This window comes from Leguminivora glycinivorella, chromosome Z (genome assembly GCF_023078275.1).
Source record: "Leguminivora glycinivorella isolate SPB_JAAS2020 chromosome Z, LegGlyc_1.1, whole genome shotgun sequence".
In the NCBI taxonomy this organism is placed as follows: Eukaryota; Metazoa; Arthropoda; class Insecta; order Lepidoptera; family Tortricidae; genus Leguminivora; species Leguminivora glycinivorella.
The window spans coordinates 46,734,062-46,749,548 of record NC_062998.1 but is presented as its reverse complement, the minus strand read 5'-3'; the positions used below and the strand labels follow the sequence as shown (position 1 = coordinate 46,749,548).

General features: G+C 41.6%; 1 protein-coding gene across 1 annotated transcript; it reads right to left on the bottom strand.

Annotated features, from left to right (window-relative positions):
- Positions 1-3,333: 3,333 nt before the first annotated feature.
- LOC125241275 (locomotion-related protein Hikaru genki) lies at positions 3,334-15,285 on the bottom strand. The gene is made up of 10 exons (XM_048149664.1): positions 15,120-15,285; positions 14,639-14,730; positions 14,325-14,427; positions 13,762-13,850; positions 13,144-13,303; positions 9,692-9,865; positions 8,716-8,850; positions 6,076-6,219; positions 4,683-4,892; positions 3,334-4,310 (listed from the first exon to the last, which is right to left on the bottom strand). The coding sequence occupies exons 1-10, from the start codon at positions 15,202-15,204 to the stop codon at positions 4,048-4,050; spliced, it is 1,455 nt and encodes a 484-aa protein (XP_048005621.1). The 5' UTR covers positions 15,205-15,285; the 3' UTR covers positions 3,334-4,047.
- Positions 15,286-15,487: the final 202 nt, after the last annotated feature.

Genomic DNA, 15,487 nt, shown 5'->3' with positions numbered 1-15,487 from the left:
TTTTTTATTGAATTAAACGTTAGCCGCGACTTCTCGCTACGGTCACCTTTCGTGCAATCCGATATAAGTACCTATCATACTTATATAGTTGCCCGCGGCTTTCCTCGCGTTATGTTCGAACATTGCGGAATGCTCCATACAAACTTCCATCCCCCGTTTTACAGAAGTGGGGGGTTAGAAAGAGACAAACCTAGTCTATGTCACTCTCCATCCCTTTAACTATCGTTGTACGTAATTACGGGATACCTTTAAAGTCCACGTTGTTGAAGCATAATGTAAAAAAACGAATTAAAAATATTGTTTACGTAAATATATAAATGCACATATCGTTTTGATAGATGCTTATACAGAGTGTATTTTTTATAATTGGCAATGTTTTGATGGGTTGGGGTGGGATGGGAAATATGATATTTTACGGTATAACTATTGTATGATATAATGACAGAGTGTTATAAGTTTTACTGTCTGTCTGTCTAAGGCATCGCTTTCGAAAGGATGAACCAATTTAGATTAGTTTTTTTCGTTTGAAAGCTGAATTAGTCGAGAGTGTTCTTAGCCATGTTTGATGAAAAACGCTTTACAATGTCGGGGTTTTTTTTTTCAAAATTTAATTTCAATCCAGAAGCTATTGCCGGTTATAAAAATTGCACGGTACTCGTGAAAATTTCAGTTTTTTAGTACTGGTGATCAATGAGCTACACCGTATACATATGTGGTGGTGATACGTTATTCAAGTATGTATATATAAATAAATAGTACTCAATAAATAAATATTATAGGCCGTTCTTACACAGATTGACTGTCTGACTAATTTGTACTGTACTGTACTATTTTATATTTATATATGTCTATCTTATTATGTATTATCCTCATGTAAATTTTAGCTTTCTAGTAGTAATAATGATTGAGCTAAATCGTAGACGGACAAACCAATATGCGGTATTTTTAGCTAAGTAAGGAAGTTTAAAAACATAATAGTCGGGTCTCTATACCTTATTTTGTGTTTTTATATTTTAATATACTTTATATAGGCATACCGGAATAAGATACACTCATATAAAGTCGTGTACTTAATTACGGCAGTCAAAACGAAGGCTATATTAAAAGACAAACAAGATTTTTTCTTAGTACATTGGAAGATTATATAACAATTATACTCAAAACATCGAAATAAGTAACCTTTGTGCTTTAATTTTGTGAAATAAAACAAATTTAATGTCGATGCCACTCTCCAATATTCCGCACGTATTACTCATCAAGTATAGTTTAGTTTAGTTTATTTATTACATAATGATAAATTACAGTATAAATTAATCTACGTTAACCTATATGAATTTACATTATGATCGTCAATAATGATAATTATAATTAGGCATGCAAACATATAAGAGGTAGGTATACATTTCGTACTCAATTATGAGACTAAAATCTAAAAAATATATGTACCGTAATTATGTCACTATAATCTGTAATCTTTACTCAATAAATTTACATCAAATATATAAATTTACTTCACCGCAAATAGTAATAAAACATAAAAACATTGCGGACTGTGTTTCCGTTATTCCGGGATACTCCCGCAATTATGTACACCGCGTCAAAATGGTGTACATTATTCCAGGAGCGGGTATTTTAATTAAAATTGCTTTAAATTAATTTGAAAAGATGATATAAATGTCTTTTAATAACTATAAGACAATTATGATATAAATTTAATATAAATTTATTCTCCACTTAAATCACGTCAATTCGTCGCTCCGTTTTGCCGTGAAAGACGGACAAACAAACAGACACGCACACTTTCCCATTTATAATATTAGTATGGATGTCTGACCAGCGTGCGTAGCCGAATGCTCAAACACTCACGAATCGAAACGCTCGTAGATATCTATCTCTATCGCTCTTGTGTATTGGCGCGACAGAGCCAGACTACCTTCGCGGCGATTCGTTTTCGTTTCGCGTCGTAGAAATGCCATTCGGCTACGGGGCCAGGCCTGTACCTATAAAGCCTATAATACCAACAGCCTTTAAACATAAATTAGACTTTCATTTAATAATTTCATTATGGTTGTGTAATTTTATCTTTACATTATTAAGAAAGAATATCTCGATTTGATTGTACCGGTTACTATTAAAATGATCTCATTCCTCATCTACTTAAATTACTTAGCAGATAGATATGTAGCTACATTTTCTAATAACTAAAACTACTTTTGGTAAACTATAACAAAATGATTTGTGTATTCAATTAAATTTGTGCCTTTACGCGATAATAAATGCTGCCTCTATCAAGACGTTTGTATTTACTTACCTTTCCTTTCAATTCGGCACGGGAAATTTTTACGTCGAAACTCGAAACAGGAAAAGAGCTTCTTTAAAATCTGTGGGATCGAGAGTAAAACAGGTTACCAAAAAGTTTGTAGTTCACGATTTGCAGCAACAACGTATCGAACTTCCAACTACATTTTTTGAGCTACGACTTGCAAATGTGGCTCTATTAACTGCTAATCTAAAGCCTACAAGGCAATGGCATCGTCACTTCATCATCACGTACAGTCACCGGCATAAATATGTGATGATTTCTGTACCTTGTCATATTAACATCTAGTTTGAAATGTCATACGAAATTGTCCAACGATTAAAAGCGACGAGGTCATCATCACTTCTTCATGCCGGTGACTGTACCTCCCACCTTTGCCTTTCGAGTTTCTCCGAATATTTATTAGGGTGGTACTTACTAACATTATTTGTTTTTATTTTCTCATTTTATTACTAGGTATATGAATATGAATTTTGAATTTCCCATGCAAAGTGGACCATTATTTATGATTTGAATGGACGTAATTCTTACTATGTACTGTCAGGGGAAGGGTACATCTAAAACGCGATCTCAACACATACTTTTAATCAATAAATAATAACACAACAACTACAACTAATACAATCAACAACATGTATTGTCACAAAGACAGGAATACAATAGGTACATCTTTGGCTTATTTCACTATAAACTACTACCAGATATTAGAGATACAATAGTGCTAAAAGTAAAGTTTGACCGTAAGATAAGAAAATCTACATACAATTTAACATTTTATGGACATTTATTAAAGCTAGGTACTCTATGCCTAGTTCATGAAATAATAAAGATTAGGACCTTTTTTATTGCTATAAGGTTGGATGCAATAATGAGTGCCCATTTTAATTTACTTTTTAACCCCCGACGCAAAAACGAAGGGGTGTTATAAGTTTGACGTGTCTGTCTGTGTGTATGTCTGTCTGTTTGTCCGTCTGTCTGTCTGTGGCATCGTAGCTCCCGAACGGATGAACAGATTTAGATTTAGTTTTTTTTGTTTGAAAGCTGAGTTAGTCGGGAGTGTTCTTAGCCATGTTTCATGAAAATCGGTCCACTATGTCGGGGTCGGGGGTTTTTTCAAAATTTTATTTTTTTAGCACTGTTACACCTCTACACAGTCTACACTACAGGAGGCGCTCGGTAGTCAGACACCCCAAATTTTATTATTTTATCGAATTTTTGACATTGCTGATTATGGGAAATAAATGCTTTATACAAGAAAAGACTATATATCAAATAGAACCGTTCTGTCTGTTGCCTACCGGGCGTAATGAATTATCGAGCCCCCAAAATACCGAGCGTCTACTTTGTACTCTGCACTTGATAGTCAAGGCTCGAAAAAGGTCCGTCATTTTGAAATTATAACATTCATTAGGACCCATTTATGAGTCGGAATTTTATTCGTACACAGTCTAAAGTCTGTGTATGTATATTTAAACATTGACACATGTAAATAGGAGTCTTGTACGGAACCCGGTAAAAAAATCTAAATAACCGGGTCCACACAAAGCTAGACACGTCGCGAGGCAATGTGGTCACGAGGTAAACGTTCAATGTTGCTCACCCGAACAAAACGCACGCACTGCCTCGGTCGAGAGACGTCTACATAGCACGCTTGCCGCGCAAGGAAATTGCCTCGCTCTGGACCCGGCAAATGAACATTTTTCCGAGCCTCGGTGACACATCATATCTTACTCGTCAACATGCACGAGCGTAGTGTTCTCAATATAAATGGTGTCCGTCTTCCTGATCTCGGAGGGCTGCAGGCAGAACGGCGGCGGGTGCGACCAGAACCCATTCTCCGTGCACACTATGGAGGACTCCCCGACCATTTGGAACTGGTCCTCGCATGAGTATATCACTAGGTCGCCGACCGGGTATTTGCCGTGCTTGGCGGACGATTGTGTGAGCAGGCGCCCGTTCGCTGGGACTATTGGGTCGGGGCAGTATATCGCTGAAAAGAAAAGGTTTTTGTAAATCACATTGGCAGTTATTAGTACTTATTAAATGACACAGGAGGTTTCCCGAGAGCCACTTGTTCTAATGAATTAAAATTTGGAGAATAAATAATAAACTAGGCTTACCTAGAATCATAGAAAAGTTAAGACTATTAAATTTATTTACTATGGAAAATACTCAATTTGTAGGAAACTAAATTACAAAGATAATTAAAGTTCTGTAATGATAGAACTGGTGCTTTCAAATACATTTTTTAACGGAGTACAAAAAAATATAAAGAAAAGACCGTGGACATTTTTTTTACACACTAACAAGCTCGCCGTACAATTGTACATATTGCACTGCAGTAGCTATGTGTCTCACTCACGCGTGCAGCGCGGGGTGTCGCCGCTCCACGCGCCGTCCTGTTCGCACTCGAGCCCGGGCGGCCCCACGAGCCGGTAGCCCCACGCGCACTGGAACACGGCGCGCCCGCCGTACGACGAGTTGTACTCGACCACGCTCAGGTGGGGTCCCAGTGTGTTGAGCATCGGGCAGAAGGTTTCGACGCACGTTGGGGGTAGGGACGACCAATTTCCTGGAAAAGAATAGATTGTTTTAGTTTGTGGTCAGCTTCTGTTAGTGATGATATCTTCAAACCTTACAGACGAGGACTCCCGACCCGTTAAGACGCTACGGAGCGAAAATGGAAAGGAGCCCTCCTTTCAATTTGGGAATTTTAGTTAAATATACTAGTGTTTTTAACTAGATTTATCAAAAAAAATTGTCCATTCAGAACAACTCAATTAAAAGATATTGCGGCAAAATCTTTAAAATCGATGTTCCGCTCTCGACTGTTTCCTCCTTCAAAACTTAATCAATCGTAACGAAATTTGAGAATCTGAATAACAATGAAGTACGGACCGTTTAGTTTTTTTGGCTGATTGTTACCAATTTTGAATACCACACCTTTTTTTGCGCCATAATCAATAAGGCCGTTTTTGGAAATGTTGATGGGCTCTAACGTCTTTAAAAATAACAATGTCAAAATCAAAACGGTCCGACACAGATAAAAAATCATTGCTCTATCTTCAAAAACCAGGGAGGAAATAGTCGAGAGCGTCTGTATGGAAAATTGACCCCTCCTGTATCGTCTTAAGATGGAAGCCCGGCTGACAGCTGAAGTGTACGGAATGCCCGAGTCGTGTTCGGTGAGCGAACTGTTGTATATGACTTGTTATGATATCTTCAGAGCCCACATAAACTTGCTCAGTAGCTAGACTACAAGGTCTACAAGCATGTTTATGACGTCTGCCCCACAGGCGAAGACCGTTCGACCTGTTGAGATAGAACTACTACTGAAGTGTACAGGCCAGACTCTTCTCCCTTAGTCAAACTATCGCACGAATAGTGACGACCGGTCTGGCTCGTCGATAGTGACCCTGCCTGCTAAACCGTAGTCCTGGGTTCGAATATATTTGTTCCTGAGTCATGGATGTTTTCTATGTATATAAGAATGTATTTATCTATTTAAGTATGTATATCGTCGCTTAGTACCCATAGTACAAGCTTTTTCGTTCCACATAAGCTTTCTCGGTCTCTAGACTACAAGTTTAAGCCATCTGCTCCACAGACTCGCAGGCCTCGCAGCTGAAGTGCACAGAATGCCAGTCTCGTTCCTTGAGCGAACTGTCGTACGTTCTGCTATAACCTTACATCCCACATAACATTAGAAGTATCATCAATGACTATTAGACTACAAGACGCAAGTTTGTTCATACCGTCTGCTCCACAGACGAGGATCGACGAGCCGTTGAGGTGGAAGCCCGGCTGGCAGCTGAAGTGTACAGAATGCCCGAGTCTTGTCCCTTGGGCGAACTGTCGTACGCGCGGCGATGATATCTTTAACGGTGGGCATATAACACCTGGAATAAATTACAAAACAAATTTAAAAATGTAGAAAGCTATTTACATACCTATAATTGATACTATGGTGGTAGTGAGTTGTATGAAACTTTGGAGAATTCATAATTAGGTTTCCAATCCAAAAAATAATTATCAAAACGGGTCACAAAATTTTACGAGAATCAGCTGAGAAATTCGAGCAGGCGAACAGACTACACCATTTTAAATAATATATCGTTGTTTAAGTACCCACGTTACATTACCCACAACATTATTATTGTTCTTACTGTTCATTGAATTATCACAAATATCATAATATGTATTATCTTTTGCACGCGGTTTTTAGCTAGCGTTAAATTCGAAAACTGTGGAACGCTACAAAGTTCCACGTACAAGTTATTTTGAATGAAAACAATGTATGGGATGTCACAAATCCGATTTTTTCACACTGTTAATCCCGATTTTTATTTCTGATAAAAAAATATATGTTAAACATTATTAAATTATACATAAAATATATATATATATATATATATATATATTTTTTTTTTTTTTTCAAAACATATTACACAGTATTACAGTGAGACACTAAGGCACTGTGCAATGCATAAAACATCATACTATATTGTTAATACTTAGTGTAATAACGTTAACATAATAAACTTAATAACTAACTGAAGACACCCGATCTTCCATCGCTTCGCATAACCTCAGACATTCATCACATAAGACCTTCCATCTACTGGCAAAAACGTCACAGTCAGGTGCTGATTTGAGAAGCGCATTTAGGTACTTTAAAACGCGAACTAAGGGTGAGTTCCTGTACGCTACAGTGCGCGTTTTGGGAACTGCTAGCAAGTCACGAGTACGCGGCCTAAAATTGAATAGCGTTTTAGACTGAGGGGGTACCAGAAGACGTACCAGTTGCGTGACCAGCTGCGGGCAGTCTGAATCTCCACGTATTATTCGGCATGCCCCGGTCACAAGAGCATAATTACGCCTCACTTCCAGGGAGTTAAAACCTAGAGTGCCGAGCAGGAATTTTGTCGGGTAAAGGAAAGGATAAAGCCCATAAATTTTCTTATATAAAAATCTCAAAAAAGCCTTTTGGATTTTCTCCAGAAGCAAGATGTACGTGACCTCGTGGGGGTTCCACACTACAGACGCTGCCTCCAGTTTGCTCCTAACCAGAGTAGTGTAAATAAGTTTAATCACGACGGGATTATCAAATTCCCTGGCGTTACGGATGACAAAACCCAATCTCCGATAGCAGTCGGTAGCTAAGGCTTTTATGTGAGCATGAAAATTGAGGTTTTAGTCAAAAGTGACACCCAGGTCCTTTACAGTATCAACACGTTTCAATAGTTCCGTTCCAAGCCGGTAAGTGAAAGATAAGGGGCTACGTGCTCGACTAAAGGACATCACAGAGCACTTCTCAGGGTGAAATAGCAGCCTATTAGTGATACTCCATTCATAGATCCGATTAATATCGTCTTGGAGAGACTCGAAGTCAGATAGTTGCTGCAGGCCATAAAAAAGTTTTAGGTCATCAGCGTAAAGGAGACATTGGGCATTTCTAACGACTGAGGACAAGTCATTAATCATGACGCCGAACAGTAAAGGGCCTAGAATTGAATCCTGGCTCACTCCGGAGCGAGTGAGATAGGGGTCAGAAACGAAGCATCCGTGCTGCACATATTGTTGTGTATATGTAAATTTGGTAACTGTCGCTATCTCGCAAGTATTATTTTTTTCTTTTTAAAATTTTTAACTCAATTTTTTTTCTTTTTTTTCATCACATAACGCAATAATTTTTTTTTTTAGAAATTGACCTCTCGAGTCAAATCGAGGATCCGGCAGACCTCGTCGGCGATAGCGGGATAACTTAGACTCCTTTTTGAGAGACTGGTCAGTTGTCGCACAAAACCGAGAGGAATGGAAAAAGAGGGGGGAGGCCTTTGCCCAGCAGTGGGACACAATAGGCTCATAATAAATAATAGTAATAATAGAAATTGACCTTAATTGTATATACAACATATCCAAATTACAAAGAAATCGGATAAGTACTTTGGCTAAAATAAAATAAAAATGTTTTTCCTTTTTTTGAATCTAATACATTTGAGGCCTGATATTTAGTGAAAGCTTTACATATATAAGTACATAGGTATACAATCCCGTAAAAGGAAATCAGTTTTTTCGCTTAGGGCAGTTTCACGATGGTTATCCGGCTATACCCTTTGACCCACTTCCCGGTTTCTGATTGATCTGAAATTTTGCACACATATGTAAATCACATGACAATGCAATATTATGGTATCATGGAGCTGATCTGATGATGGAGCAGAAAGGTGGTCATAGGAACTCTGTTATGAAACGTCGTATCCCCATCCAGTAAAGGGTTTTAGAAACGCCTCGGAAAGCAGCAGATGAACTGCTGAAAGAAAGGTACAGTCGGCGATAAAAGCTTGTTCCAAAGAAACTAATATTAGTATGGATTTATAACCGAGCAAACTCACTAACAACTTTTATCTGCACGGTGTTGGTGTGTCCGGCGGGAGACGCGCAGATGTACTGGTCGCTGTGCCGCGCCGACATCTTGCTCAGCGTCAGGCGGTAGTGCGTCTCTTTCTCGCCATCGTCCTCGGACCAGCCTGCGGGAAAGAGAGAGCGTTATATCGACCGGCTGGCATAGAAGCGCAGGTTTTAAGCCCCCCCCAATTACGGTACGATCCGTCACAATAGATTAATCGAAACGACCGATCAACAGTGTATGTCAATACTCATACTTATTAATAATATCCATTACAGGTCAAGCTTACATATTATAATTACAATCAGAACAATTCGTAAATTTATATATACATTAATTTATTTTATTAATTAGCTTTCATATTATACATTCATATTTCGAGTTAAGTATTCCTCGACATTATAAAACGGACAATATATAATATCGTTAACGATTTACTTTATCGCTTACGATATCGAACAACAAAATCCCGTGCAAGCATGAATATCGTAACGATGTATCGAAAGTGTGTGGACGCTTGCGACCAACGATTCGATTTTTATCTCATTCTTACCTACTGATTTTATCGTTAACGATCGATCGTTTGCCACATACTCCACAGTTGAGCCACTTTACACCATGTAGATTTCAATGTAAGTGTGTACCTTGTGTGTGTTGTTCCAGCGCATGTGTCCAGCCCCACTCGGGGTCTCCCAGGGCCCGTTTCGACACGCAGTCGAACTGCAGCGAACTGTCCGGGTACACGAACCACTGACATCACTAGTGGGCCACTGTACACCATGTAGACTTCAATGTAAGTGTGTACCTTGTGTGTGTTGTCCCAGCGCCTGTGTCCAGCCCCACTCGGGATCTCCTAGGGCCGGTTTCGACACGCAGTCGAGCTGCAGCGAACTGTCGGGGTACACGAACCACTGACATCACTACTGAGCCATTGTACACCATGTAGACATGTAAGTGTGTACCTTGTGTGTGTTGTCCCAGCGCCTGTGTCCAGCCCCACTCGGGGTCTCCCAGGGCCCGTTTCGACACGCAGTCGAGCCGCAGAGAACTATCCGGGTATACGAATAGCTCGCCTGATACGGACACTACTGCTGAGCCACTGACGACTGTGTGAAGGATCGTTGGAGGCGCGTCACCTGTTCACAATAATACACAAGAATTTGGTACGGTAAGGTACAGCGGGACAAATTCGATGTCCATTTTTAAAATGTTTGCATTATTAAATAGAGTGTCGACCGGTTATATATGGTAGGCGCGTTCAGTGGATACATGTAGAACTCAACATCATAGTGTAATAATGAAAAAAATGAATTAGTTACATTACAATTGTCCCCGTTTGAATAAGTGAAATTTTGGGTAGTAGCAGGTCAAAATATTTCACCACATATTTCCTGTCGAGACGTAACTCGTAATATATTAAAACAAAATTAGAGACATCAGGAATACTAACCAACTAAAATTGTATCAATATGCGAGTATGAATATGCATGACTTTCATGACACAAGTAATAAAATGTATTATATCTGGATCTGAAACTCCATTATGTCCCATTCCGTCACTTTGAATCTTTAGAAGAATTTTTGAGATGCGTTAGGTTATCCTAATACAAAGAGTAGGACATTTGTAAGTACGTTGGTACTAGTAAATGCCGATATTATTACTAGGGATGTTACGAATATTTGCATTCGCATTCGCATATGCGAAAGATTCGTATTCTTATAAACATTTGCATTGACATTCGCATTCGCTTCAAACGATGCGAATGTTTTGCGAATGCGAATATGTGCAAGTCGCAGCTTGTTCCTCGTCCGCGCCGGCCGCTCTAATTGCTACTTGTCGACTTGCGACTCGCGCATGCGCAGATAGCTCAAATTCATACGGCGTGAAGTTCGTACTACTTGTCGACTCGACTCGCGCATGCGCAGATAGCTCAAATTCATACGGCGTAAGCATTTTAAATTTTTTAAATTTTTTACCTAGCGGGTTGTTGGTGATTGCTTGGTTTTTATTTTGGTTTTTTATGAAATTCAGCGATATTCGCATTCGCACATTCGCATTCTGAATATTCGCATTCGCGAATGTGACACATGCGACATTCGTGACATCCCTAATTATTACTACCACTGTACAATCGGCTAATTTGAATCCTAGGCCACTTTAAAACCTTGTCTTACTGACACTGTTTTATTTGCTATAGAGGCCACTTTGACATTTAGTGTGAAAAGGTTGTATGCTGGCCTAGGTTTAAAATGGATTGACTAAACATACTGGTGAAGTTGGTGATGAGCGTGGTGGGCACGCACTCCGGGAAGCGCGGCGCCCATTCGCCGTTCTCACAGCGAAGCGCTCCGTCCCCCCTCATCTAGACACGAGGCTAGAGCAGGACAGCGAGTGTAGTGCATCTCACGTACTGGTGAAGTTGGTGATGAGCGTGGTGGGCACGCACTCCGGGAAGCGCGGCGCCCATTCGCCGTTCTCGCAGCGGAGCGCTCCGTCCCCCCTCATCTAGACACGAGGCTAGAGCAGGACAGCGAGTGTAGTGCATCTCACGTACTGGTGAAGTTGGTGATGAGCGTGGTGGGCACGCACTCCGGGAAGCGCGGCGCCCATTCGCCGTTCTCACAGCGGAGCGCTCCGTCCCCCCTCATCTAGACACGAGGCTAGAGCAGGACAGCGAGTGTAGTGCATCTCACGTACTGGTGAAGTTGGTGATGAGCGTGGTGGGCACGCACTCCGGGAAGCGCGGCGCCATTTCGCCGTTCTCACAGCGGAGCGCTCCGTCCCCCCTCATCTAGACACGAGGCTAGAGCAGGACAGCGAGTGTAGTGCATCTCACGTACTGGTGAAGTTGGTGATGAGCGTGGTGGGCACGCACTCCGGGAAGCGCGGCGCCCATTCGCCGTTCTCGCAGCGGAGCGCTCCGTCCCCCCTCATCTAGACACGAGGCTAGAGCAGGACAGCGAGTGTAGTGCATCTCACGTACTGGTGAAGTTGGTGATGAGCGTGGTGGGCACGCACTCCGGGAAGCGCGGCGCCCATTCGCCGTTCTCACAGCGGAGCGCTCCGTCCCCCCTCATCTAGACACGAGGCTAGAGCAGGACAGCGAGTGTAGTGCATCTCACGTACTGGTGAAGTTGGTGATGAGCGTGGTGGGCACGCACTCCGGGAAGCGCGGCGCCCATTCGCCGTTCTCGCAGCGGAGCGCTCCGTCCCCCCTCATCTAGACACGAGGCTAGAGCAGGACAGCGAGTGTAGTGCATCTCACGTACTGGTGAAGTTGGTGATGAGCGTGGTGGGCACGCACTCCGGGAAGCGCGGCGCCCATTCGCCGTTCTCACAGCGGAGCGCTCCGTCCCCCCTCATCTAGACACGAGGCTAGAGCAGGACAGCGAGTGTAGTGCATCTCACGTACTGGTGAAGTTGGTGATGAGCGTGGTGGGCACGCACTCCGGGAAGCGCGGCGCCCATTCGCCGTTCTCGCAGCGGAGCGCTCCGTCCCCCCTCATCTAGACACGAGGCTAGAGCAGGACAGCGAGTGTAGTGCATCTCACGTACTGGTGAAGTTGGTGATGAGCGTGGTGGGCACGCACTCCGGGAAGCGCGGCGCCCATTCGCCGTTCTCACAGCGGAGCGCTCCGTCCCCCCTCATCTAGACACGAGGCTAGAGCAGGACAGCGAGTGTAGTGCATCTCACGTACTGGTGAAGTTGGTGATGAGCGTGGTGGGCACGCACTCCGGGAAGCGCGGCGCCCATTCGCCGTTCTCACAGCGGAGCGCTCCGTCCCCCCTCATCTAGACACGAGGCTAGAGCAGGACAGCGAGTGTAGTGCATCTCACGTACTGGTGAAGTTGGTGATGAGCGTGGTGGGCACGCACTCCGGGAAGCGCGGCGCCCATTCGCCGTTCTCACAGCGGAGCGCTCCGTCCCCCCTCATCTAGACACGAGGCTAGAGCAGGACAGCGAGTGTAGTGCATCTCACGTACTGGTGAAGTTGGTGATGAGCGTGGTGGGCACGCACTCCGGGAAGCGCGGCGCCCATTCGCCGTTCTCGCAGCGGAGCGCTCCGTCCCCCCTCATCTAGACACGAGGCTAGAGCAGGACAGCGAGTGTAGTGCATCTCACGTACTGGTGAAGTTGGTGATGAGCGTGGTGGGCACGCACTCCGGGAAGCGCGGCGCCCATTCGCCGTTCTCACAGCGGAGCGCTCCGTCCCCCCTCATCTAGACACGAGGCTAGAGCAGGACAGCGAGTGTAGTGCATCTCACGTACTGGTGAAGTTGGTGATGAGCGTGGTGGGCACGCACTCCGGGAAGCGCGGCGCCCATTCGCCGTTCTCACAGCGGAGCGCTCCGTCCCCCCTCATCTAGACACGAGGCTAGAGCAGGACAGCGAGTGTAGTGCATCTCACGTACTGGTGAAGTTGGTGATGAGCGTGGTGGGCACGCACTCTGGGAAGCGCGGCGCCCATTCGCCGTTCTCGCAGCGGAGCGCTCCGTCCCCCTTCATCTTGTACAGTCCGAAGCTGTGGCATCTCGCTACTATGGTGGCGCCGTGGGGGAAGTGTGTCTCTTTCTGTGGATAATAGCAATTTAAATCTCGTAAGACCCGACCAACTTCTTCGATTTTGAATTTGGAACTTTCTTTTATTTCTATGAGACTTCAAAACGCGAATTAAATTTGTACTTGTACAAGTACGCCGAGACATCATCCTTCATCAGCCTGGGGTCCGCTTTGACAATTAATCCCAAGATTTGACGTAGGAAGAGGAGTAAAAAGTAATTTGAAATAAAAATGGATCATTAAACGTTTTTCACGATCCAGTTACATGGCCTGTATTAGATACAATATACATATATATATGTAGTAGCAAGTTAATAATATTAAATTAACATTTTAAAACGAATAAATACATTTCTTTTAATTCTTTTTATGTGCAAAGCTTACAATTATGGAAACTTTCTGTGTGCAAATCAGTATCAACAAACTTTAAAAAATACAAGCTTACCAAATAATCCTATAAAATAAGTTACCTCAATGGTGGAATTTCTGAAAGAAATAGCCAACAATGGGTGATCATTGCGGTAAACACATTCACGGAGAATTGGCTGAAACCGGCCATCTGAAAAAATATTATTATGATGAATATATATTAATATTTTGATTACTTTGTTAGCAAACTATGTAAGTAAAATAAATAATAAAACTTGACTGAGAAAGGAAACTAAATCTATTTTGAAAGTTGTCTTCTGTTAACCCTTTAACAGGAGACAACGGGTGCCAAGGTTGCAAAAAAGCGTTTTCTGTCCAGGAAGACCAATTTTTTTTTAAATACTAATAACACAATTTGGGACAGTTTTCTTGACTCAGTTGTGTGGGAGAAGGGATAGACCCCCTGAACCCTGCCACGCTTATGTATGTTTTATGTCCCTGCTTAGTTGCAAGGAAGCATCTAATGCTCTGGTCAGTGGTGACATTTTAATGTAAAAAAAAAACATAACATAGTGGCCATGTGGTACTGATGAAACTATAATAAACAAAAGAAAACTAACATATTTATCATGTAACATTGATTCATGCATAAGAGGTATTGAACCTGGTGTGCTGGAGCAGAGCGGCCCAACCCAGTTCCCGTCAATGCACTTGATCTTGCATATCAGTCTCTCATTCAGAGGACCTATCACACCTGGAAATTTAACCTAAAAAGTATTTCAAAATGTAATTTATTGAATTTTCACTTAATTAACTATGTCTGTGTAAAAATTGTTATTGTTAACTTCAAAAGATTTAAACATACAAGCAATTTTAAATGTATTAAAATTATTGTGAGTGCAAATGAACTTAATAAGTTTTTTAAATAGGTAAGTATATGTGGAATTTGAAATAGCTGAACCAGAACTAACGTCATACCTCAGATATTTTGGAGAAGTCAGACCTGAATCTTGTTACATTTAATTTATCATCTTCACTTTTGACATCAGGCAGAGTACATTTAAAATCATCTGAAAAATAAGTACAGAAGAGCTAATTCGTAATAAACATAGGAGAGATCGATATTATACATCATTATGTTAAATAAATCTATTTAATGTTAATAATATTTCATATGAAAATGCGATTTTAAGACCTTTATAAATTAAACTACTATAACGACCTACATACAATACATCCTTTCCCAAACTACTATTGCAAACTGCACATCCTTATTTAACTGGAGCGCATAAGTGCATTTATTCAGGGTCAAATATATTTATGAATTACCAGCAGTTATTTATAGAGTTTACTGAGCACTTCTAGATAACATATCAATAGAGTAATGTACCATGCCGGGCCCAGAACATGTGAATATGGATTAACATACAAAATGAAATATTGATTTGTTACTGTTTACCTTCCGAGAATTCAATTTGTACATCTTCGCAGTATATCGTTCCTCCGAAAAATATTATAGATAGTATAATTAAGGAAATATACATGTCGCGATATGGGCTGTACCTAATTAAACGGAGAATAGAGATTATACCATAATAATTATTTATTTCAATTCAAAATAAAATTAGTTTACAGCTCAACGATAATATTTGACAACTGAATCCTCTGACATTAATGACAATAAAATGTACATTCCTTTTCTTCATTATCTCAAATAGCTTGGAGATGGAGAATAACCTGGGCGCACACGGAGGCGACAGTTGCACTGCGACATTTTTTGTCTCCGTCTTGGACGCATATAGTAACGACAGAGACAAAAGATGTCGC

Excerpts from the sequence above, each read along its gene's own strand:
- LOC125241275 (XM_048149664.1), bottom strand. The coding sequence starts at position 15,204 with ATGTATATTTCCTTAATTATACTATCTATAATATTTTTCGGAGGAACG. Across the intron at positions 14,731-15,119 it reads ACAAATTGAATTCTCGGAAG|ATGATTTTAAATGTACTCTG; the intron begins GTAAACAGTAAC and ends CTTATTTTTCAG. Across the intron at positions 13,851-14,324 it reads GCTCTGCTCCAGCACACCAG|ATGGCCGGTTTCAGCCAATT; the intron begins GTTCAATACCTC and ends ATATTTTTTCAG.